Source organism: Sturnira hondurensis, unplaced genomic scaffold (genome assembly GCF_014824575.4).
Source record: "Sturnira hondurensis isolate 20B ecotype Veracruz unplaced genomic scaffold, ASM1482457v3 Scaffold0013515, whole genome shotgun sequence".
NCBI lineage: Eukaryota > Metazoa > Chordata > Mammalia > Chiroptera > Phyllostomidae > Sturnira > Sturnira hondurensis.
In genome coordinates, this window is record NW_028086146.1 from 3,904,058 (window position 1) to 3,929,473 (window position 25,416).

Here is a 25,416-nt window from a genome sequence, read left to right on the forward strand (position 1 = left end):
CCTCCCTCTAAAAAACTGCCCCCACCTCGATGCTGAAAGGCATCTTGGCATACTCAGTGGCCTGTCCCCAGGGGGCTGGCCAAACATGACTCAGCTGTTGTGAAACAAATCAAGGGGTGACCTCAGCAGTGACTCCTATTTTCCAAATGCCATTGTGCCAGCCAGACCCAAGTTCAGAATTAGTGATGAAGGATACACTCCTGAGTTTGTGTGACATCTCTCATGTGCCCAATTTGGTACCAATTTGAAGGTGAAGGCCAGATATTTAGAAATCCTCATTAAATAAATGTGCTCCAATGTCTGGCACCATCTAATGACCATGAGTCCAAAACATGTCCTTTTTAGTTATTTGACAAATAAATAAGACCAGAATACATAACATTTTTCAAACTTGGCAATCATTACATCATAATACTCAGAAAGTACTTTTCCTAGAAAAGTTCTTACTTGACTTTTAGACACTAAAATTTGGCCACGAGCCCAGCTTTTTAAATTCGTAGTTAAATTGTTAAACTTATATGTATTGTTTTTCAAAGTTTTCAAATGCATACTAAATACTTTGGAATCCTGAAATACTTAAAACTGCACTAAAAATATTACCAATCCATATTTAATCATTTTTCAGTAAATCTGGGTGCAATATTTAATGGATGAGGTTTTAATATTTAATTTGAAATTCTCATCTGACAGAATTTAATAATTCTTCATCCGACAAAATACACAACTAAAAATATTTTTCCTTGCATTTAAATCATTGTTGTACTTGTGTCCATTCAAATACAATGTAATTACTTTTTAAGGAGCACAGGTAGTTTTTAATCATCTTTTGACATAAAGAAAATTTTAATCCTTAAGATAAATTAATTAAAAAGTAATCTATTTGAACTCTATGTCTAAAAATGGTTAAAACTATAAACTTTGTTATTTATATTTTACCACAACAAAATATTAGTCTATAAAATAAAAGGTCATGTCTTGAATATATTAAAAGTTTTACTCATTGTATAATATTGGATAATGTTTTTGGCAATTTCATTCTGGTATTTTAATTCTTGAACCACTTGCCTAAGTACATTTGGTATTTACAGCAGATAACACATAATAGAAACAGGAATATAAAAAACAAGGAAGCAAATAGAATTCAGTGAAATTTGAAAGTTCACTTCACAAAGTCCATGCTCTTCACCCTTTAAGGTGAAATGCCAAGAACTCATTTGTTTCCAGTTGACTCAAGCCCTGCTTAACATTTAAAACAGCAAGAACGTAGCACATAAATTATCCCGATTACCTGCAAATTCTTTTGAGAAGCCAGGAGATCTCTCTACCTACCACCTGGTATCCAAAGCATTTTTTAAAAAAAACTCATCAGACTAGCAATATGGCTAAAGCAATGGGCCTGAATCTGAGCTCATCACTGATCTAGGTCCCTTTAAGAACTAAATAAAATTGTAAAGATATAATCAATCAAGCAATTAATCAATAAACAAAAAAAATCTTCTTGATGGTAATGCCTGATTTTTCTCAGTCATCTTATTGTCCAGTCCTTCAAACACATGCCATCAAGCACATTTAAATCATTGTGTTTAATACAACACATCCCTTGCTTTTAGCCACCAAATCATTGTGTGTCATGAGTGTGTTTGTGTGCACACACACACAGTCCCAACCAGGTTGATAAAAACAGGCTCCCACTGCTTCCAATAAGTACTGTGTAGCTTTGAACTAATTTCTGCTGACTAGCTAAGGGAGCGAGTGACCCCAAATCTTTCAAGAAAAATGTAGTAAAGTTGGTCCAACACTGCGACCCCTGAACAGTGCATTTCGAGTTCTTCTCTGTCCCTCCAGTGCCACGTTGCTTTGAGCCAGGTATCTCATCTTTATAGCTAAGTTAAATTGCTTGTAAAATATGGATACCGTCCTAACACAAACCGTATTTAGGTTTATAGGGGCACCAAAGGAGCAAAAAAAGGTTAGCTTGCTGTTTGTTATTTATATGTCTTTTAGGAAAAAAATACTAGGATAAAATAGAGGGTGGAAAGGATAGATACACAAATGACATTAATGTTGTTATATGGTTCACTATTAACCTGCAAAATAAAAGGTTAGAGTCTGAGTACTTCAGAAGTTTTAGTTGACAACTCCATTCTGGTTCTTTAATTTTTTTAACCACTTGCCTAAATCCATTGGGTATTTATTGAATTCTTTTGTAAAACTTCCTAACACAGTGCTTGGTAGAGAGCAGGTAATCAGCAATTGAGCACTGAAGCGATATGAACTGCACAGCTCTGGCCTGAAAATGAAATGCCTACCTTTCATGAGAAATTTTTACCCCACTACCATGCTGGGTCTCCTCTAACTATATAAGGTATTTGAACATCTTCACTTTAATTGCTCAGAAAAGCAATTCACAGCTTATTCTTGGAACACTGTAAGAGTCAGCCATGAAACTTTCCCTATGTGGAGAATGATGGAGTTTGGAAGGTGGTTTTGAAAGTTGCCGATTCTGAATATCTGGACCTGTTCTCAGGTCCCTCTGCACCATGTTCCAATTATATCCGTTTATCAAGTGTCGTTCCCAAGGTTGATACCCCAGTCGCTTTCCTGGACACACTGCCCTGCAGAAACCAGTCACCCCACTCATGGAGTTATTCTGACTTCTTCAGAATATAATCTATTACCTCTAAATGGTTTGAATTTGTTCTCCAGGTCAAATTCTTGTCTTCCTAGTCGAGAGAGGTCAATTCGAAGATCGGGACATATAGCGTATTCTTCAATTGTTTTGCTGATCTGATAAATTTTGTCTGAGACAACATCTGGTGCAGGACCTAAAATTTGAAAATAATGTATCATGAAAATAAATTGCTTTAAAATTTCCATCAGAAAAAAAATGTTACCGCCTCCCCTGTCAACCAGGAGAAAAAGTTCATTTGTTCTCTGAACAGCAGATAACAGTTCATAGTTCAATCAGCCTTAATATTTCTTATGCTGTACACATCCACCCAGAGGAAATTTAGTCTGCCTCACCTGTTCTGTGGGGCCTCATAACCTACATGTTTGTTTGTTTGCTTTAATCCACTTCTAAGCAATGATACGTCTTCCCTAAAAATAGTTTCACACCTGCCAGGGAGGCCCGGTTACGTAATCAGCTTTATTCAGGCTATGAGATGCGAACAGGATGTGCGTTTGACAGAACCGAGGGGTTCCAGGTTCACACTGCAGCTTCCCAAGTGCACCTAAACGAGAGAAATAGCGTTTCTCCCACCAGGTCTGCTACCCCATAAATGCGTGCATTTTCCAGGGTAAATTATTTCTCCAAATCGCACTCTCTAGTGAACTCCAAGTTTTTAAATGGGGTTTAACTAAAAATATCCAATACATTTCCTCAAGTTGACAAGTTGTAACACACTTTAAATGAATTGAACATAAAAATAATAGTTGTCCTCCTTTAGTTTTTTCTTGCCTTTTTAACTTTTATATCTTAATGCATTTTTTGCAACAAGTTTGGGGATCAAATGACTAAGTAGAGTGAAAGATCTAAAATATAAATAAATGAAGAGGACAGATAGATAGATGGTAGGTAGCTTTGTGTATTAACTTCGCTCACCAACTATATTTTAGCTTTCTACTGAACCTAGATTATTTCTTAGTGTCTTTTACACCCCAGTCCTTAGAGCTGTCCCGTCTGACAGAACAGCCAGTAGCCACGTGCAGCTACTCAGCACTTGAAGTGCGACTAACCAGACTGAGATGTGCTCTAACTGTAAAATATAACTCTTCACCAAATTTTGAAGAGTTAATAGAAAAATATTGTACATTATATTAATAATTGTATAATAACTTGTTGAAATAACATTTTGGATATGTTGGGTTAAACAAAATATATTAAACATCCTACCTGTTTCTTTTTACTTTGTTCATGTGGCTATTAGAAAATTTTAAATTACACATGTAACACACAACCTATTTCTATTTGGCAGGACTGCATCAGGGCACAACACTATGGCCGCCTCCCAATAAATGCTCGTTGAACATAGAAAAAGGAACGGTGCCCAGACTCATTCAGTTACATGCATTAAATACGTGTGAGTATTTTGTATATCAATTACACCTCAATAAAGCTGGGGGCGGGGCAGCAATAGCACCATTCCGGTAGGTGGGAGAGAGGAGAGCCTAGCAGATTGCACCAACATCTGTTTGCCATGTAGGAAAAGTAAGAACCCAAAAGAGATAAGCATAGCCCTTTTCAACTTCACCCTTTTACGAAACATAAAAAGTAAACAGTCTTTTTCAGTTTTTGCATTTTTTATACGAAGCTAATGCTTGCCAGATCAAAGGCTGTGTGCATATCCCCGTCTTCTGGACACCACATTGTGTTCTAGTACTATCTCCATCAGTTTTTAAAGGTCTCTTAGTTTTTATGCCAAAGCACGCTGATTTCCAAAAAGTAAAATGAGTTCTAGCACAAAGATAATTTTCTGTGATGATTTTCTGTCAGCTACTCATGCTGATGACCTCAGAGCTCATCGACCACCTCTGCATTCCTTGACAACTTCCAAGTTCCTTGACAACTTCCAAGTTCCTTGACAACTTCCACTCCAGTGATTTTCTTCTTCGTTTTGGTCAATTGCCTGGCACACTCCTACCTTAAGTATTACTGTCTCTTGAAATCCTTCTTTCAAAAATATCAAACCTGAGGGTCCTTAGCCTACAAATTCCTAATCTTCCATCTATCCTACTCTGTACCTCTGCTGAACGTGCTCCTCATCACTTATCCCAGGCCATCAACACATTCTAGATTTATCGATCTCTTATTTCAGGCAGATTTATGGATCTCTTATTCCAGACAGAATCCTATGGTCCACCATTTGAGCTATGCTTTTGGTAACATAATAACACATGCCAACATGTATTCAAATGTACACATCTAAAGTGTGAGGGGTGCAGATATAGTTGCCTATATTTGTTTCAAAAAAGTAAGAAGGAAGTTTGCCTGCTAACATCATGAGGCAAGAATAGGGAAAGGACTTGGGATAAATGGAGATGTCTTGCAAAGGTACTCTGGGAAATTTGTTGGGGATTCCTGAGAAGTGAGGGCCAGGATGAAGTGAAACCCCTATCGTTAGAAGAAGGCAATCGTAGGATGTCATGACTAATGTCAGCAATGCCTCAGAGTGGCAGTGACAAATATGACACATCTCACACTTCAGATGGAATTAGACACTTACAAAAAGTGGATGAAGTAGCATTATTATGATCCTCAGTTTACAAATGGGGAAACTGAGGTTGGAAGTGGTGACCTTAATCAAGGTCACATTACTGGTAATTGACAGACACTGATTTTAATCCTAGTGGTCTGATGTCAGCTCAGTCACTATTGAGAACTGCCAGGTGCGGGGTTGAGGGTGGAGGACTCATGGACATGGACAACAGTGTGGTGACTGCAACAGGGGGAGAGGGGCATAAGGAGGATACGTGGTAGTGAAAAAATACAATAAAAAGGTTGTACTGATTCTGGGAAAACAAAAAAGAACTACCAGCCCTCTGGATTCTCTGCCAGGCCCACCCAGCTGTTTCCCAAACACTGGACATCACCATCACCTGCTCCCATCCCTGCCACTCTGAGGCATTGCTGACATTGGTCATGACATCCTACAATTGCCTTCTCCTAACGATAGGGGTTTCACTCCGTCCTGGCCCTCACTTCTCAGGAATCCCCAACAAATTTCCCAGAGTACCTTTGCAAGACATCTCCATTTATCCCAAGTCCTTTCCCTATTTCTTGCCTCATGATCTTAGCAGGCAAATTTTCTTCTTACTTCTTTTGAACAGATACAGGCAACTATATCTGCACCCCTCAGAGTGGGATCTTTCCCCATCTTTGCCTTCTTACTCCGAGGTTCAGTCCCTTTTCTTGGGCTCTAGGTTCTCTATGAGCTCCATGGCTTATTCTGTGAGGCTGGTCAAGTTATTTTTAACCATTTTACTCCTCAGTGACTTTATCAGGTTATTGCAAGGACTAAATGAGATAATGTATGTAAAGTTCTGTGAATAGAGCCTGGCATATTGTAAGCATTAAAAAAAAATCAGTAGCCTTGGCTGGCGTGGCTCAGCAGATTGAGTGCCGACCTGTGAACCAAAGGGTTGCTGGTTCGATTCCCAGTCAGGCCACTTGCCTGGGTTGTGGGCCAGGTCCCCAGTAGGGGGCACATGAGAGGCAACCACACATTGATGTTTCTCTCCCTCTCTAGCTCCCTCCTTTCCCCTCTCCATAAAAAAATAAATAAATAAAATCTTTTTAAAGGTCTTTAAAAATAATCATTGTTTTAATTATTGATTCCATTTGTTTTTTTTTTTAAGATTTTATTTATTTATCTTTGGAGTGGAAGGGAAGGAGAGAAGGAGAGAAGTATCAATGTATGGTTGCCTCTTGTGAGTCCCCTGCTGGGAACTGGCCTGCAACCCAGGCATGTGCCCTGACTGGGAATCGAACCGCGATCGTGTGGTTCGCAGGCCCGAACTCAATCCACTGAGCTACACCAGCCAGGGCTCCATTTGTTCTTTAACATCTTCCCCTCAACTTAAAAACATGCTCCGAATAGTGCTGTTCCCTAAATATATTTTAAAAGCAACATAGCTCCAGATGTGTCCCATTTTCCTGGATATGCCTACTTATTCTATACATTTAGTCCTTTAACTTATTCCACATGATGTGTCTGCATGACACACAATAGAAGAGATCTATGCCTGCAACTTCAGTTGAAGGATCTCATGCTAAAACTCACTCTAGTTTGAGTAGGAAGAGACCACCTGAATCTCTCTGTGCCATCAGGAAAGTTAGTTTCATTAATAATGCCAAGCCATGCCAACATAAAGAATTAAAAGTAAAAGGGAAAATTTTCCATGCATTGGGCTGGCCAAAGAGTTTGTTTAGTTTTTCCACACAATGGCTCTAGTAGTGCTTAGTTGTCTCTAACTTCACTCAGGACAAATTTTGTTAGATTGTATTGTGACAGCTGTCATATCAGCGTGTATTTTAAAAAGCTAATCAAAATTGGTGAGTTTTTGTGCAGCCATTTTAATATTGAAAATGAAAGAAATACACATTTTTGGTGTATTATGCTTTATTATTTCAAGAAACGGTAAAAACATAACTGAAATGCAAAAGAAGATTTGTACAGTGTGTGGAGAAGGTGCTGTGACTGACTGAACATGTCAAAAGTGGTTTGTGAAGTTTCTTGGTACTATTGACAATTTGGCCAATAATTCTTTATTGTGTGTCTGTCTTATGCATTAGAAAATGCATAAGACAGGCAGCACCATGGCCTCTCCCCACTAGAAGCCAACAGTGGGAAATAGTCAAAATACTCAGAATATCCAAATCAATAAAGTTATTGGTGAAAATGAAAACTGTACCTTTTTGGAAAAAACTAAACAAACTTTTTGGCCAACCCCACAGTTAAAGGCTAAATGATAAATTCAATCCTCTACTCTTATTTGAGGTTTGGTTAAATAGGTCTCAAAACCTCCTGTAATTGGGTATTTAAATAACGTCTTCCTTTATGCCGCACAGGATATCACAGAGATGAGTGGGGTGCTCTTGTAAGTTATGAAGTCAGATATTAATTCCAAATTCTTACTTGAAATCTGTTGCTTAGTTTGGTAACTTATATATGACACTTCTCTACAAATTGCTGTTTTCTGAGCTGATGCAGCACTCTCTGTTAGTGCATAAAATACTTCGCCCGGCATAGTTTTCCTGAAGTGCCCATTAACTGCTGCAAGACCAGCGTGCAGGTCCTAGGTGTGACGTTTAGTGAAGCAGCGCTCCTCAAAACACACCTTCAGTGAGAAGGCACTTCATAAGGCATTTTTTAAATGCTTGACATCAATAAAGTTCCTTGTGTGGGTAACATCCAAAATGGCTACAAGGAGGGGGTGATAATTCTGTTCCCACAGGATGCGCTATGTTTGACTTGGGTCAGGAAACATTCGTAGTGGTAATCTTTGTCGGGTAAAAATACATAGCTCCTATCCATGTAGACACACAGACTCAGTGTTCTAGATTGAAAGAGATTTAAGAGATGTAACAACCAAACACAATGCATGGTTCTAGGATAAATCCTGCTTTAAACAAAATAGGTATAAATGACATTTTGGAAACAATTGGAAAATTTTGACTATGATTAAGTTTTAGGTTATATTAGGGAATTAGTATTATTTTGGTTGGGTGTGATATCTCTTTCTTTTCAAGGGATGCATTCAGAAATATGTAGGTATAAAATGTCTTCACGCTGTAATTCACCTTAAAATTCTTCAGAGAAAAAAAGATAAGCAAAATGAAAAACAAAGTAATGGGTACATATATTCATTCATTATTCTCCCTATCTTATATACAAGGTCTGTCCAGAAGGTATCTGTCTATATAATATAAAAAATAGAGACATTTATTGAAGATGATACAAGATACAGGAAACATTGTACACAGAACAATGACACCTCAGTTCCCTTCAAAGTAGGCACCTTGAGACCTCACACAGTTTTCCCACAATTCACCTCCAGGTGTGACCTTCCTGAAGGAATCTGGTCCATTACCAGAGGTTTGAATCAAGTCTTTAGCAACTACAGCATGATGTTCTTTCTGCTCTGGTAGCAGAAGCTGCAGAATGAATTTTGCCACAACACCTTTCATGCCCAGATCCTATATTAAAATCTCAAACACAGTAGTTTTTGGACTCCCCAGAGCAGCTCCTAGTTCTCACACTGTCAGTCACTGATCTTTGTTGACTGCAGTCTATACATGTTTCGTATTCTCAGGTGCTCTGCTTGTTGCAGGCCTTCCAGAATGTGGGTCACTTTCAGCAGATTCTCAGCCATCTGTTAAGTATTTGCACCCCACTTTTATATGTGCTGCTCTCATTGTATCATCCCTGAAAGCCTTCTCAATCATCTGAATAGTTTCCATGGAGGAATGTTTGAGCTTAATGCAAAATTTGATGCAAATTTGTTGCTCTACTCACTCAGCAATTTTGAATGGGACAGCCACACAGCACACATGCTCACTCAACAGTGTCTACCACCCCCGCTGATTAGTACAGTGAAGTCGTCATTGCTCACACATGCGCATTCCAGCCCACTCTCCTTGGCTGCCAGGTTACATTGATGTTGTGCAAACCATTCTCACTATAGTAATAATGGCTGGACTTTTTCTGGACAGACCTCATAAACTTAAATTTTTTTAGTTCACACCATACACATATCCTACCCCACCAGGATCTCCAAGATCTCCTGAGTGTCCAGCTTGCCAACTGCAGATCTTGGGGTTTCTTGGCCTCCATACACACATGAGCCAATTCCTTAAAATAAATCTTTTTATATCCTATTGGTTGTGCTTCTCTGGAAATCCCTGACTTGTACAGGCACCTCCATAGATATTTCTGAGCTAATTCCTCTGTACTCTGTTTGTCTACCATCAGGAGCCATTGCAGGATCGTGATAACATAAGGTGGAAGAAATCGCGATAATTAAGGCATATTTTGAATCACATACCTCCATTGGAAACATTAAACTTCACTCCAAACTCTCCCCCTGGTCCTCCAGGGCAGTGGCTGGCTGTCAGGATGATTCCACCAGCTGCCTTGATCTTTCTGATAATGCAGGAAACAGCAGGTGTTGACAAGATGCCATTCTGTCCAATAATCAGTCGTCCGATCTAGATGAGCCAGGAAAAAAAAATCAATCCTGTTACATGGGATTGAAGTACATTTCAACAGGAAAGTGCCCCGGGCTCTGTTACCACAAAATAAATCACTTCAAAAGGAACTGAGTGGGCGGGGATGAGGAGGGGACAGAGCTTGGGCACCGTCTGTTCTGCCCAATGTCTCCAAGACCATTTGGGACACTCACGTCTAGCAGTCAATAATTAATCTGTAAATTGGAACTGCCTCATTAATTTGCAGTAGTTTGAACCATCTGCTTTTAACAACCAAAGGGTTAGCTTGAACCACAAAAAAAGTTTGTGGTTCTTAGTTTGTGTCTGGCTCCAACACTGCATATTAACATGCTGGAAATTACGAGAAACAAAGAAATGAAGCAAGTCTATGCTTCATCCCTTCCTCTGGCTCAGCACACACTCACACAGGAGGGGACCTGACTTGTACAGCCTCGATGTCAGTGGGCACATTTTAATAGTAGTCGGAATGACGACCACTCTCCGGAAAGCAGGACTTCTATACCTGCCACTCAGTGACAGCATGTGCTGGGCATGATGAAGAAGCTACCCAGTCACGCTAGGCAGAGGTCTTCAAGTCATCTACTGGTGTGGCCAGACTCTTTCTATAGCTACAAATTAGACTTTTAAAGAAAAAAAGCAATACAGCTCTGCAGAGCATTACTTGGTCTGCTTTGTTTTAAAATAGGACCCAGTGTCATCCAATCCAGTGGTTCTCAGTTGTTGCTACAAATTAGATCACTAACAAAGCCTCGAAAATTCATCGTACTCAGATTGCAGCCCAGACTAATTATACTGGAATCGCTGGGGAGTGGGATCCAGCTGTTTGTAGTTTTCAGGGCTCCACAGGTAATTCCAACACTCAGCCAAGCTTGGTGAGCGTCACTCAAACAACCAGCAGCATGAGCATTACCAATGAGCCAGGCAGAAATGCAGAACCTCAAGGCACAGCCAAGACCTACTGAATAAGAATCAGTATCCTTTTTTAAAAGATTTCACTTATTTATTTTTAGAAACAGGAAGAGAAACACTGATGTGAGAGAGAAGCATCTATCAGTTCTTTTCATACGCACCCCAACCTGGGACCAAACCCACAACCTAGGCGCATGCCCTGGCCAGGAATTGAACTGTTGGCCTTTTGCATTGCAGGCTGATGCCCAACCAACTGAGTCACCCTGGTCAGAGCAAGAATCAGTATCTTAATAAGATCCTTTTTTCTCTTTCTAGATAATTACTTTCTCCATAAAAGTTGGAGAAGTACTGATGTAACCCATAGACAGAGGCAAGCTTTGGCATTGAGCTCAACAGCAGTTACTCTGGCACCAACAGTAGCATTGCTGGAGGTAGGTCACGGATCAAATATGACAATGAGGAAAGATACAGAAAAAATGTACCATAGGAAGCAAACACAAGAGCTCCAAAAACCAAAGCGCTCCTGAGATGACTTAGTATGAAAGACCCACATACCACAGCATCCCCAGATTATATTTTTCAGAGGATGAGGCAAGTTATAAACAAATAAATGTAATAATAATAAACAACTAGTTGGATACATATTAGGAAGGAAGTCAGCAGGGTTCCATGACAGAGAATAATGGGGTGTCGGATTTTAATAATAACAATACTAATAATAGCTAAGGGAGCTTGGACTTTATTCTGACTACAGTGGGAATCTATCAAAGGGTATTAAGCAGTGGAAGTGACCGGATACCATTTACATTTTAAAAGATCACGGACTGAGCAATACAGATGATCTTGTTAAAAGGCAAGTTATATCTTGTCAGCAAAATATTCCTCTGGTTCTCCTTGTCCCCCACCAACCCAAGGTAAAACCAACGCCTTCATCACGGACTCCAGGACCTTACGTGATCTGACCCCAATCCTCTGCCATTTCCCTCCCTCTCTGCTTCAGCCACGCTGGCCAGTTTGCTGTTCCTCAGACACAATCAAGGCCTTTGCATTTGCTCTTTCTTTTGCTTTGACTTCTCTTACTTGAGTATTCATATACCTGCCCTGTCCTGTCCTTTGGGATTCTCTTCTGATGTCCACTAATTAGAGACAGCACTGTTGATAGGCCTATATAATACAGCACCCATTAGTCTTTAATTTCTCTATTTTCTGTTTACTTTACCCTGCTTTAATCTTCTGTGTTACACATATTACCATCTAATATTTTCCATGATGTTTATTCATTTTCCCACTCTGTATAAGCTCTAAGGACTTTGTTTGTTCACTGTGATATTTTAAGATTCTAAAACAAACTGGGCATGGAAGTACACAATAAATGTATACTGAATTATTTGAAAAAATGAATGAGTGGCACCATGTGAAAAATGCATTTGAGAATGACAAGAGCAAAAGGAGAAAGATCGGATGAAAGGCTGAGTGTGAATAATGTCTTGGATTAGGCTACAGGCAACAGAAATGAAGAGAAGTGATTGTTTCTGAGACATTTTTTGGAAGGAGAGTGAACAGAACATGTATGTGAAATGAAATACGAAAGAGAGGAGCCATGGTAGCCAGCCTCCAAGATGGCTCCCAGTGATCCTTGCTCCTGGCACTCACGCCTTGGTGGAGTCCCCACCCACATGGAATACAGAAGATCTGGAGGAAAAGCATTCTGACGAGTCATACTGTGTGACTTCCAAGGACTGCTGGACTGTTCACTCTGGAGGAAACCAATCAATGTGCCATGAAAACACCACTCATGGACCCCTGCATAGGCACCAGTATGGAGAGGAACGAAGACCGCCCACCAGCAGCCAGTCCCATCTTGCCAGCCGTGAAGGGGAGCCATCTCCCAGTGCACCCTCCAGCCCCAGCCAAGCCTTCATATGACAAAGTCCCCACAATGTACGACTGCAACCTTATGAGAGTTCCCATGTCAAGCCAGAACAACCCATCTTCTATCCCACAGAAACTGTAAGAAACACTAAATATTTCTTATTGCTTTAAGCCACTAGACTTTATGGTATTTTCTTTTACAGTTGTCTACCTTTAAACTTTGATGAATGGTGGTGCCACGTATGGAGACACGAAAGATATAGGGCAACAGTTACACTCATGTCATTATCCAGAGCCATAATAAACTATGTTCTACATGCTCTTGTTAAAATTTAATCCATTACTCAATTCATTCTACTGAGTATTACACACAAAGTAGAAGATTCTGCAGGTATAGCAATGAGTACAATTTAGTCACTTCTCTCAAGGAGTAAGTTTGTAGATTCAAGAACCTGAAAATTTATCGTATATATTTTTTCATAGTTTTCTACCAATCCTAATTTTTAGAATAATTCTTAAAGATATCATCTTTACCATCAACTTGGTGGCTAAAGCAACAGAAATGTATTCTCTCACAGCTCTGGAGGCTAGACGTCTAAAGCCCCTCAGGGCTGCATTTCCTCTAGGGGCTCCAGGGGAAAATCTAGTCCCTGCCTTTGTTGGGCTCTGGGGGCTGCTCTGGGGGCTGCCCCGTGTTCCTGGCCTTGTGGCCGCCTCACTCCAATCTCCACCTCTGTCTTCACATCACCTTCTCCACCATGTGTCTGTCTGTTTTCTCTTCTCCTGTTAACTCTTGCTCTTCCAATTAGCCCAAGACAAATGATACCAGAAAAGATATGGCTTTTGAGATTTAGTAATGGATCTCAAATAAATATACTAAATATCCTGACCAAATAAATATAATCTGTGGAAGCCCTGTTGTATAAAGAAAAAGTAGTTAACTTGAAGTTAGAAGATCTAGATACGAGTCTTGGCTCCGTCCCTGACCTACAGCAAATCAGCTCACTCTGCGGAAGCTTGCTAGCTTCATCTTCAAAGCAAAAAGGTATAGGACTGTGAAAATTCACTTATGATGAAACTACGCAAAGAGAAACTTTGTGAAATTAAACATGACCCAAATTATGCTACTGCCTTCTCCAAATCCCAGTCCCTTCCCCCAACATTTAAAATTCATTCTAAGATGGCAGATTATCCCTTAAACTAACACTTCACTTTCTGAAAAATTCCTAAAAATACTGCCCTCTATCAATCTAGCAGACTGCTACCTTACAAGGAAAAAATGTTCTACTTACATAATTGGCTTTGATTTCATTTTCAGCATTGGAACAGGCAACATCTGTCTTCTATTCCTGAGTGAAACGCAGTCCACAGCTGGGGAGTGCGACCCATGCATGGCATTCAGCTGCAACCTCACTGGAGGAGTCTCCACTCCCACACCACATGGCCTGTCTTTGGCTGGAGGAAGGCAACCCCACCAGCCCTGCAGTAGGTACACTAAAGCTCCCTGGATGGGCCTTACTGCTACTGAGGAACATGTCCTTCAGCACCCACTAAGGAAGGCGGGCACTGTAGGCCCTCCTTCTGTGAGCAATCACCATCGTTCCTATGGCGTGGTTACTTAGAATCTTTGTGTCTAACCTTTTAACTTGACGCCAGTGCCTTTCATCAACCCTTAAACTTCACCTAGATTCTACTATTGTTGGTTCCACCCATGAGTGGGCAAATCAGGTGCTGAGGGAATCTGGATCCCCCTCCACATGGCAGAGACCAGTGTCCTGAAAGGAGAAAGCTTTAGTACACAAAGCTTTCGCCCAACACTTCCATTTCTTCACACCAGGTGCACGTACAGCTAATTCTGCTAATGATTTTTATTTCTGATGGCTCCCTCTTTTCAGAATTCTTCCGACTACTCTTCTAAATTAGATTTAGCATGAGTTCAGTTTTTAATTAGCTCAAACTAAAAACCTAAAGAGCAGCGATGTACAATTTAAACCCACAGGTTAGAATCTCAGGGTAGATGCCGAATTTTTATTCCAAATCAGTTTTCCCCAGTAGGGGAAGGCAGGATTGTTTTCATGTGTGAACTCCCTTAATAAGACTTCCTCGTGATGATTTCAAGGGGAAATTTTAGCTTTAAATAAGTCACTTAAAAAAAAGGAGTCCCAAAGAGAGAGAAGAAAAAGTAAGCATGACATTCTCAATGTCTTCCATTCACTGTGTCATAGCTCTGTAGTCTCAAAGTGAATCAGAGAGAGTGAGGAGAGCAATAAACAGAAACTTCCTTGATGCTACACAGAGAGAGTGTTGTACAGGACCACACAGCCACTACCACATCCATCTCCAAAGTGCATGGAAAGTCATACACACAGAGATGCCTGTTTCCCATCTTCTCAGTTAAACAAAAACCAAAAACTACAAAGGCTGTCCAAAGCCAAACTGCCATGGATGGCAGGGGCTTCAGTCTTCCAGTCCCAGCTGTCAGAGAGGAGGGCCAGCCCGTAAGCAGCACTGCACATGAGTAAGCAGGTGATGGCTAAGTGGAATTTCAAGAAATAACAAACTCAAGACATGGATGTGGTTACCCAAACACCAAGGGACTTCTCCAGTTGCTCGTGGATAATTGTGCAGTTAAATGCTTTGTTACATGGAGACCAGATGGGAGCAACCGAGCTCATCCCAGCTCCCTGTGCCCCTGGAAGTCTTTATACACACACTCAGGGGCTGGAAGCAAGAGATGAGAGTCCATTAGAACTGAACCAAGATGTGGATTTCATATTTGATCCCTAACACCTGAACAAGTTCAGAAAATTCACAGGCATCTAGAAGTTTGGCCCAAGTTCTGTTCCTGTTCCTCAATCAGCCCACCAATTCTTAAAATCTCATTGAAAGGATCAGACAATCTTGCTTTCCTAAGGTGCAAAATGAGGGTAGTGGAATTGGCACTTAGGTTCCTCCTGGTGATAAGGTAATTCAGTGTTTGAAAAATGCTGAAATCTTTACCTTAAGGTACAGAGTTTGGCTCCCTAAAATAAGACAGGGCCCTGTTTGCTGCCGTGTCATATCGTGACCAACCCAACTGGGTACCAGGATGAGAACAATTGGATCTACCTGGGTCAAGGACAAAGCGTTGAGTGTCTGCAGATAAACTGAGATGTTGGTACAATGGGAAAGGATATAAAAACTGACTTTGCCACCCATTAACTGTAAGAGCTCTAAGGGGGCCCCCAAACCGCAGAATCTATTTATTAAAAATTATATATTTATTCTTCCATGTTTAAACTTCAATCACCTTCAAAGTGCTCTTCATTTGATGCAATTCACCTACTGAGACTTTTTTTCCACTGCTCAAAAAAAGTTTTTGAACTCATTGATTTTGATGCCTTTTAGTGCTTCTGCCATTTTTTGTGTTAGTTTCACCTCTTTCACATAAGCAAAATGTTTCCCTCTGAGAAACTTTTTCATCCACGGAAGCAAAAAAAAATCACTTTGGGTGAGATCGGGTTGAATAGGGAGGGTAGGGCATGGGGGTCATGCTATTTTTGGTCAAAAACTGCTGAACAGTCCATGCAGTGCGGGCAGGTGTGCTCATAAATCACCCGTTCTGAAATGAGAAAATGTGCGGAGTTTTCAAAAAAAATTCACTGAAACTGAACACAGCCTCTCACAACAACCCCAGCTGATACACTGATACAGATGGTTTCCTAGAACACCCACCTAGTGGGGGAAGCTGGTACTACAAGCGGCCTGCCCTCCAGAAGATAATTCCAGGTATTTGGGGAGTCTCCCCTCATATATGACTTTGGACAAGACCCCGAATCCCTCTATATCTCAGCTTTTTTATCTAAAAGACCTAACAATCACGTGATGGAGGATGAAGGCCAGCGTGGCCAAGCTCCAGGGCAGCAGCTGGCACCCAGTAAGTTCTAATACATTTCACTGGCATTCTTTAACTTTTAATTTTGAATTTCTTAAATCATAGTAATTGAGTTTGTTGTTTTATTAATCTGTAATGGTTTTCTAATTATAAAAATATATATTTGCATGTTCCTTTTTTGAACATTTAAGAAGTACACACAGGCAAGAGGAAAATGACCACTGTTACCATTTCCCTGTGCGCCCCTTGTCTTTTGTCCATCTGTTTGATCTCTTCCTTGCTCTCTTTCATTTTCTCTCTCTTTCTCTCTCTCCCACCCCTCCCCTCCTTCCCTCCTTTCCTTTGATTTACATATTTTCATGTTTTTTACAAAAAATTTTGTGCGGCCTACATCTTTCACTTAATATAACAAGCCCTTCCCTAAAGTCTGTCTCTCTGTCACTAAATATTCTCCCACATGATTTTACTGCCTGTAGGGTCTTCTATTATTTAAACGTCCTATCATTTATTGACCAATAAAAAAGTGTCCTTTCAGTTAAAGTTTTTTATATGTGAAACTTAAAAAAATGCTTGATGACTAAACTCAGTCTGTGGAATAAGTTAAAATGAATATAGCTGGCCCATAATTAAATTAAAAATTAGTTGTAACATGCCTTCATAACTATACATAATGTCTTCTTTCTCCTTTAACCTCCAAAACTGCTCACTAAGAAACTACCAAAGTCCAAGTTGAAGAGTGACAAGACCTTGTCTGCACCCTTGCCTTGACCTGGACCTCCTCTCAGTGTCCCCATCTGCACCTCTGACTGGCACTGTCCCCTGGTGTAGACTGTGCCAGCCCGCGGACTTCCCCATGCTGTTGAGCTCACCGCAGAAAGCGGCCCTTGCAGCACAGACCCCTGCCTGGAACAGCAGGACTTACACACTGCCTATATTATTTGTATTGGCCCACCCAGCACCAGTGCAAGTCCTATTTATTATCATAGAAACATAGCTCCTGTGCTCAAGTGCACACACATATCTGCTACTTGACAAACTACCTACATTCTTAAGAATACTTTATATGTGGCACCTCTATAGGTAGATAGAAATTTTATAATACAACAGGTTCTGGAGTAACATCATTTTGTTCAAAATCAATTTGTTATAACATTGATGAGATACAAAAGGAACTTAACTGTATTTATATCAATTAGCCTATGGTAAAATTGTTTTCATTATATGTTATTCCACTTAAAGTTACAGGACTAACTGTAGAATGAATATATCTATATCTATATCTATATATGCGTGATATATATATATATATATTCATTCCCAAAATAAAAACTTAGAATCGTTGGCATCTCAGCCTTTCTTTATAGCTTTGTGTTTTCCCGTGAGTAGCTGTCACATCAATTAAAATATGTTTATATGGATCTTTAAATAATCCATCAGACCACTTTCTGTATGTCCAGGAAATAATTACTGTCCATTTGCTAAGTGCCTCTACCCCTTATAGCATGTTCCAGTGAACTTGGGACCTCTGGCTATCATAGATTTACAACTCAGCAAGATTAAACAATTTACTGTTATTTATGACAGCAAAGCTGGGTCTTCTGTATTATATTCCACATTAGCATCTGTCACTTTACATTTGGGAGCGCCTGTCCAGGAGAAGATTCTGCCTCCTGACCAAATACCCGGCCGGGCGGCAGAGACAGGCACCCTGACAAAGACTCCGACAAAATAGTTGAAAGCATCACTCGCTGCCACAGCTGTGCATTTTCAGACCACTCCACAGATTAGCATGGAGTCTCCTAGCCTCTGCTCAGCCCGTTCCTCTTGGTAATCTCTCACATGGCCCAGTCCATTAGGCTTGAAAATACTCCTGAAAAGAGCAGCTTAAGATTTGGCCTCAGGAGCGGGCAGTGGGGCAGCTGGGGTTGGGGGGCTGCTCTTAACATAGCCTGAGCCTCAGAAACTTTAAAAGTGGAAAAACATGGCATTGGCACAGCTAATTCATAACAGGAAATAATGCACAGACCATGCTAAAAAAAAAGTCCTTTATATTGAGTTAAAAGTCTATGCCAGAACAGCTGTTGCCACCTCAAGTATTGTGCCAGCGGCGTGTCACAAGTGTGTGTGTGTGTGTGTGTGTGTGTGTGTGTGTGGAGTGCGTGGAGGGTAGAGGTCATGACCTCCATAGCCATCATCTGGCAGCATGGAGGAACACCAAAGGTCAAGAGGAAGCCTTCCCAAAGCGAATGTGATCACCACATCAGCAGGCGCCTTCTCATCAGTAAAGCTCCTGAGACTAAAGAGCCAGTATGCACATGTCCTTTTATTTTAATCAGAGGAAAATAGTTTGCTGGTAATTGTTATATAAAAAAGTAAAATAATTGGTAATAATACATTAGCACATTCAGTCTTCCCAATAACCCTGGAAGATACGGGGGGCAAGCATTATTACTTTCCCTATTTTTGTAAATGAGGATGCAAACCCAAGAAAGAAGGCTAAGTGACTTCATAATCATCCGAGTTGCAAATGATAGTACCATGATTCAAATCTAGAGATGCGTCTTTTCTCTTCATTATTCGTTGTTGATGTGTTTAATTATGAAAGCAATGCATGCATGTATACAACTAGTTAATAAAGAAAAGTATATGAAGGAGAAAGGGAAAGGATTCTCCTTCCCCAACCATATACACCCACAGACCTCAGATACTGGGTTGACCAAAAAGTCTGTTACGTTTTGTGTTTTTTTTAATTTATTTATTTATTTTTAGAGGAGAAGGGAAGGAGAGAAGGAGAGAAATATCAATGTATGGTTGCCTCTTGTGAGTCCCCTGCTGGGAACTGGCCTGCAACCCAGGCATGTGCCCTGACTGGGAATCGAACTGTGATCGTGTGGTTCACAGGCCCCCGCTCAATCCACTGAGCTACACCAGCCAGGGTGTTACATTTTTTCCATAAAATAAAAGACATTTTTCATTTTCACCAATAACTTTATTGATTTGGATATTTGGAGTGTGTCAGCTACCTCCCACTAATGGCTTCTAGTGGGTAGAGGCCAGGGGTGCTGCTAAACATCTTCCATTGCATAAGACAGCCCACAGCAAGGGATTATTTGGCCAAAATGTGAATAGTACCAAGAAACTTCGCAAACCACTTTTGACACATTTGATCAGTCCCAGCACCTTCCACATACACTGCACAAATCTTTTCTGTTGCGTTTCAGCTGTTTTTTTACTTTTCTTAAAATAATAAAGAATGATAGGCAGGAAATATTGCATATTTTCCTCCATCTTCAATGTTAAAATGGCTGCACGAAATTCACCAATTTTGATGTGTTTTTTAAATGCATGCTGACATGACAGCCGTCACAATACAATCTAACAAAATTGTTTCTAATGATGTCAATGCTACTAGAGCCATCATACAGAAAAAAAAAATGTAACAGACCTTTTGGTCAACCCAATATAGTCACTGTTAACTGTTTAGAGTGTGTTTTTCTAACCTTATTTTTTACGCCTAAATTATGTACACAAAAGTGAGATCATGCTACACATAATACTCTACTAATTACTTTGTTTCATGCAACAAACTGTCATTCACATCTTTCTCATGTCACATATAGATTCACCTCCTGTGTTTAAGAATTTGAGCACACCTGTGGTGAGGGTGTGTCATACTTTATGTACCTGTTCTCTACTGTTGAGTGTACAGATTGCTCCCAAGTGCTTCTTCCACAAAGTGCTGTGGTGCGTATTCTTGTGCATAGAATTTGCACATTTGTACCAGGAAAGTCTACAAGGTAGAGTCACAGATTACAGGATTCCCAGATCATTGAACAAGAACTCTATTAATTTAGATATATACTGCCAAATTATTTAAGTAAAAAATGGTATCAATTTAACTTCCCCCATCAGTGTACAAACATAACAGTTCTCCACATCCACACCAACTCTGAGTATGTACTATTCTTTTTTCCAAATTGATGGGCGTTTTTTTCATATTTCTTTCATTATTGAGATCGATCACCTTTTCATGTATTTTTTGTTGTTGACAATATTTCTTTTGAACTGTTTAAATTTTCTTATTGGAAAAGCTTTTCGTATATTGTAGATATTATGCATTTGTTGTAAAACTCTCCTCCCAGTATTTTTGGGGGTCTTTTGTCAAATGGGATAAACTTTGGTGTTTATGATTTCAAATTATTTTCTCTTCCCATCAGAAATTCCTAAACGCAAAACTAGATACCCCCAGCTACCAGTCGGGACTCTTACTGGAGGAAAAGAATATATTGGCAATAATTTAATATTACATTTGTACAAAGCACCTATTAGTAGAGACTTGGAAAGAAAAAAAACTTCTGTGACTCTATGCCAAGAAAAAGAATTTCTTTGGGGAATTGAATGTTCCTGAAATTTTTCATATAAATACAGACTTTAGTCCAAAATTTAATGTCACTAAAAATGTAAGAGATGAAAGATATTTAAGGACTCAGAAAATGTGGATTTTAACAAGTCTTGTGTATATTCTAAATATCCTTCTACTCACAACTAATGAGAGTTGAGTCAGATGAAAGAACCTAAAACTTTCCCTCTGGCTTTGGAAGTATAAACAGTTACGGCGTATTGGCCGAATCTTGAGTGTTTGCAATTAACTGTCAAGGCTGTAGGCAAACGAAGGACATTGTAGGCCTAGCTTTCTACCTTTGACATAAAAATCCCTGGGAAATTTAGACATTTTCCCCCTGCCTATTAGTCCAAAATAACCCTGTCCAAATTCTGTTACAGTCTTTGTTCACATCAGTGTTGTCTAAAAGAAGAGTAGTCGAGGCCCAAAAGATAAGGGCTAAGGTTGGCTATGCCAAAACCCACACCGAGATTCTTCAAAACTCGGTCCCGACTTCTGTTCCTCAAGTCTGTACAGAAACTAGCAAACTTCTGAGATCACAAAGGGCTCAAAGAGAACAGATGTTTCCTAGAAAATTCTTAGGGCAAGTTTCACACATAATGTTGCTGATGTGTGTCTGTCTTTTCAATAAACATCATTATGCTTTATTAGAAGGCTTAATAAAGGAGCTTAGTTAAAAATGCCATCTGGGTCTCTGGACACATTAAACAAAGCTTAAAATAACCCACTGCAGCAACTGGGAGGGCCCAGCTGTTCTCGAAACCTCTCCCACTCTCTGTACTTCCCCGTGAAAAAAAGTAAGTGAAGACTTGGGGTTAAAAATTCAAGAATGAACTGGTGCAAACAGATCGATGGAACTGAGGACTCCCTAAAACTTGCTACTGCTCAATTAACAGATATCCCAATCCCACAGATCTGGGATCGGGATTTGGGGAGGGAAGCAAGATATAGTGGTGGAAACCTTTTTGAGGTTTTCTAGTGTATTACAAGACCTCCCAATGTCTGGACCACAGTGGCTCAACCCATCTACCTCTTCTGTAGTGAAAACCAGTAGAAAATATGGAACAATCACCACCCAGTTCTTTTTTCCCTTCCAGAGGTAAGACCTGGAGCCAACCAACCCCAGATTTCCACAGCCTCTCCAGGAAATAAACTTGACACGTGGAAGCACAGGCTTCCCTCTCGTACTTCCTTTTTCTTCCTTCCCTACTTACCACCCAACACCATATCCTTCTCTGCAACTCTTCCAAGCCTATGTCTCTTATCTTTGGGTCCACACCAAAATTTGTTCCCCAGATAGTCTAATTAATTTCAAGGCAAGTGCATTCTTATTCTTTGGAGCGACCGCCTGTCCATAGCCCGTTAGAATCAGACACAACCTGTGCAAGCATCTTAACTGGAGGGCACACCCAAGCCCCTGGCGGACCCAGCTTTCCTCCTGCCATTGCACTTCAGCTTCCACCTTGAGAAGGCCTCACAAGGCCTTGACAAGCTCTGGAATTTGTAACTCAGTCCTAATACTGTTGTTGCTTAGCATATGCCCAGTACTGTATGTGGCTACTCAACAAATGCATTTCCTCTTGACTAAAACATGAAACAGAGATATAAGTTGTTTGCAACTGGGCCCACTGCATGGTTTATTCAATGTGTGCATTCAAATTATTACTCTTTGAAACATATTAGGTTGACCTTAATAAGATCCCATTATACTTCTTAGTGTTATACATGTTACAAAATGTTTTCTATGCAGTGCTTCATCTGATTCCCAGGATAATTTAGTGGTGCTGTCATATCCAATTTATAGATGAGGAAACAAGTGGTTTCTCGGTATTTCAAGAGGCTGAAGCATTTGCCCTGCAACTCATAAGGCAGAGCTGGGAAAGCCAGGGGAGGCCAAATGCTGATTCCCAAAGCTGATACATGCTTAGCCCAGCTCAGGCTTAGAAACAGGCTTGTCCCACACTGTCTTTGCTCGCACTGCTGAGTTCTTTCTGGAATCATTCACTTTCAGTAGAAGAAGGGTGAAAGCCCTTTTTAATAACCTACCAGAAATGAATGAACAAACTCAAAATAAACAAGGACAGGGTACCAGGAACTATATAAAATCCTTTCCATGCATCCTCTTATTCTGCCAGGACTAGAGATGATACAGTACTTTTTATACCATAGATCATTGTCTCCTACGCTATAGTCTGGTTTGGGTTTACCAAATGTGTATTTGTAATATTTGGTGGTTTACCTTTATTTAACCTATAGCTGCTTTGACTATAACAGTCTGGCACCACTAAACACACACATATACACACACACACATTTTAAATGCTAAGTTACAGAGCTGTACTGTCAGGTATGGTAGTTACTAACCCCTTGTGGCTATTTAGAGTTAAATTTTAATTAATTAAGTTAAATGTAAAATTCAGTTCTTCAGTAGCATTAGCTGCATTTCAAGTGCTCAACAGTCACATGTAGCTAGTGGGCAGGACAATGCAGATTACAGGGTATTTCCATCATCACAGAAAGTCCTGCTGGACAGTGCTGATGATACGCAACGTCATCTCCAGGGAGACAAGACTTTAGGAAAAGTCAGGAAGAGCTTTAGGCAGACTCAGTGCTGTCATTGTCCAAAAATAAAGGTAGTTTGGACAAAAATGTTTATAACAAAGAAGAGGAAGAGAGAATGCTCTCAGCCAGATGGATCTACCCAGACAAGGTCAGAGGTGTTCTTGTGGCCATTCTGTCCTATGTGGCTCTTGAACTCTATCAGAGACCCCAGTGAATTGATATATAGAGAATCTAAACCCCTGAAGAGGATCTGAGGCAGATGGAAATAGAAATAGAACAAAATATCAGTTAGTGACAAACTAAGTTTAATCACAATTCACTTAACTGATACAATTTACCCTTTGTACTTAGTAGTTATTTTTCTTTTTGGTATGATATCATTTGCACTATCAAAACGGAATTAAAACACTTCTTGGGATTATTTTGGTAAATTCACATGGCCACACAAAAACTACAAAAACAGGTTAAAAGTACCTTTTCAGTAGTCATGAGTCCATTCAAATTGATTATATGTGAATCCAGGAGTCCACAGCAAGATTCAAAAAAGGAAAAGAAAACGAAACAAAACAAAATTCATGGATTACCAATGGAGGTGGCTGTTTCACCAAATCCTTACTATGAAAATTGGTAATTAGAGAGAGAGAAATATATATCCTGCTTTCCAGAAGGAACTGTGTCACAGGATAACCAAATAGCCCAGGTGTGAGGAAACTGCCCAGGTTATAGAAAAAAAAAATACTAGCTAAAACATTTAGAAGGAATCAGAGAATTAGCAAATCATCACTCATGAAGCCCCAATGAAATATTTCACTCATGCCAGAATCATTCACAGATGCAGCAGGTAAAAGTTGACAAGGAAATAAATATTCACATGGTACAAAGTTCACCCCACAGGCTACTTGCTGGTCCCAAGCGGGAGATCATGGAAGCTACAGGCAATCGCCACCACAACCCTGTAATCCCCTCAGCATTGTGCATGACGGGTCAGCCAGAGATCATACTTCCTAATGGGATACAGCATGAACATACGCCACTGCCTATAAAATATTCTTGTAAAAAAACATTGACCCTGAGTCTCATTACCCCTCTACAACTAATCTTTAGTTTACAAAAGAGAAACAAATAAACAAACAAAACATGAATATAGTGAAAAGTTAAATGACATCATCAAGAAATAATCAGAAAATTCCAGAGATGGGGTGGTGACCTACTTGCTCTGATAAGTAATTCCATTGACAAAATAAAAATAAAAAGGGAGGTACTTTTTAGGTCAGGAGAGACTTAAGAAAAATAACCAAATGCAATGTGTGTTCCTTGATTAGAAGAAACATTTCAGAACAACTGAGGAAATCTGAATGTGGGCTGGGCAATAAATGATACAAAGAAATCGCTTTGTATTTTGTTTGGGACGACGAAGACAGTGTAACTGTCAAAGAAAATGTCCTTATATTTTTAGAGGTCCATACTAAAGAATTTAGAGGTAAAATGTCACTTTATTTAATATACTTTAAAATAGTCCTCAAAGAGATGAAACAAGTACAGAAAAATGTTAACAATTTAGGGTATGGGCATATGAATGCCACTTACTTATTCTCTCCTTTTTTCTGAAAGTTTGAACATTTCACAATTTTGTAATAAAATTTTTAAATCCCAAATTGTACAGGTATATGTCTGAGAACCTACTTCAAACTTTATAAGATATGCAAACATTGATAACGTAGTTTACCATTTTATAAATTCCAAACTTTTGTTTTCTTCCATCAATTACATAATCAAAGAACAACTATAGTTTTCTTATATAAAATTGTTTTGTAAAGTTAACTTTTTAAATTAAAACAAAGAGATTTCAGATAGAGAAAATGCAGTCCGCCCAGTCAGATTCCAGTCAGGTGAAAAAAAATTCTAGTTTTCTACTATTTTCTAACCCGTTTATTGAATATTCAGTAAGAATCCAAAAGGCTAAAGCACTTAGAATCAAAGTTCATCATTTCTGAACATAACTCAATAGTCCAGACCAGGAGACAAGCACATTCCCATCAGTTTGCAATTACTCAAGACTAATTCTGC

General features: G+C 39.7%; 1 protein-coding gene across 2 annotated transcripts in view; it reads right to left on the reverse strand.

Annotated features, from left to right (window-relative positions):
* The window catches only part of PGM5 (phosphoglucomutase 5), a 170,291-nt gene that overhangs the window by 141,946 nt on the left and 2,929 nt on the right, over positions 1-25,416 (reverse strand). For both annotated transcript variants that reach the window (XM_037061711.1, XM_037061709.1), the window contains exons 2-3: positions 9,547-9,709; positions 2,679-2,825 (exon numbers count right to left, since the gene is read on the reverse strand). In XM_037061711.1, coding sequence (XP_036917606.1) covers positions 2,679-2,825; positions 9,547-9,709 — 310 coding nt within the window. The remainder of the gene's footprint in view (positions 1-2,678; positions 2,826-9,546; positions 9,710-25,416) is intronic.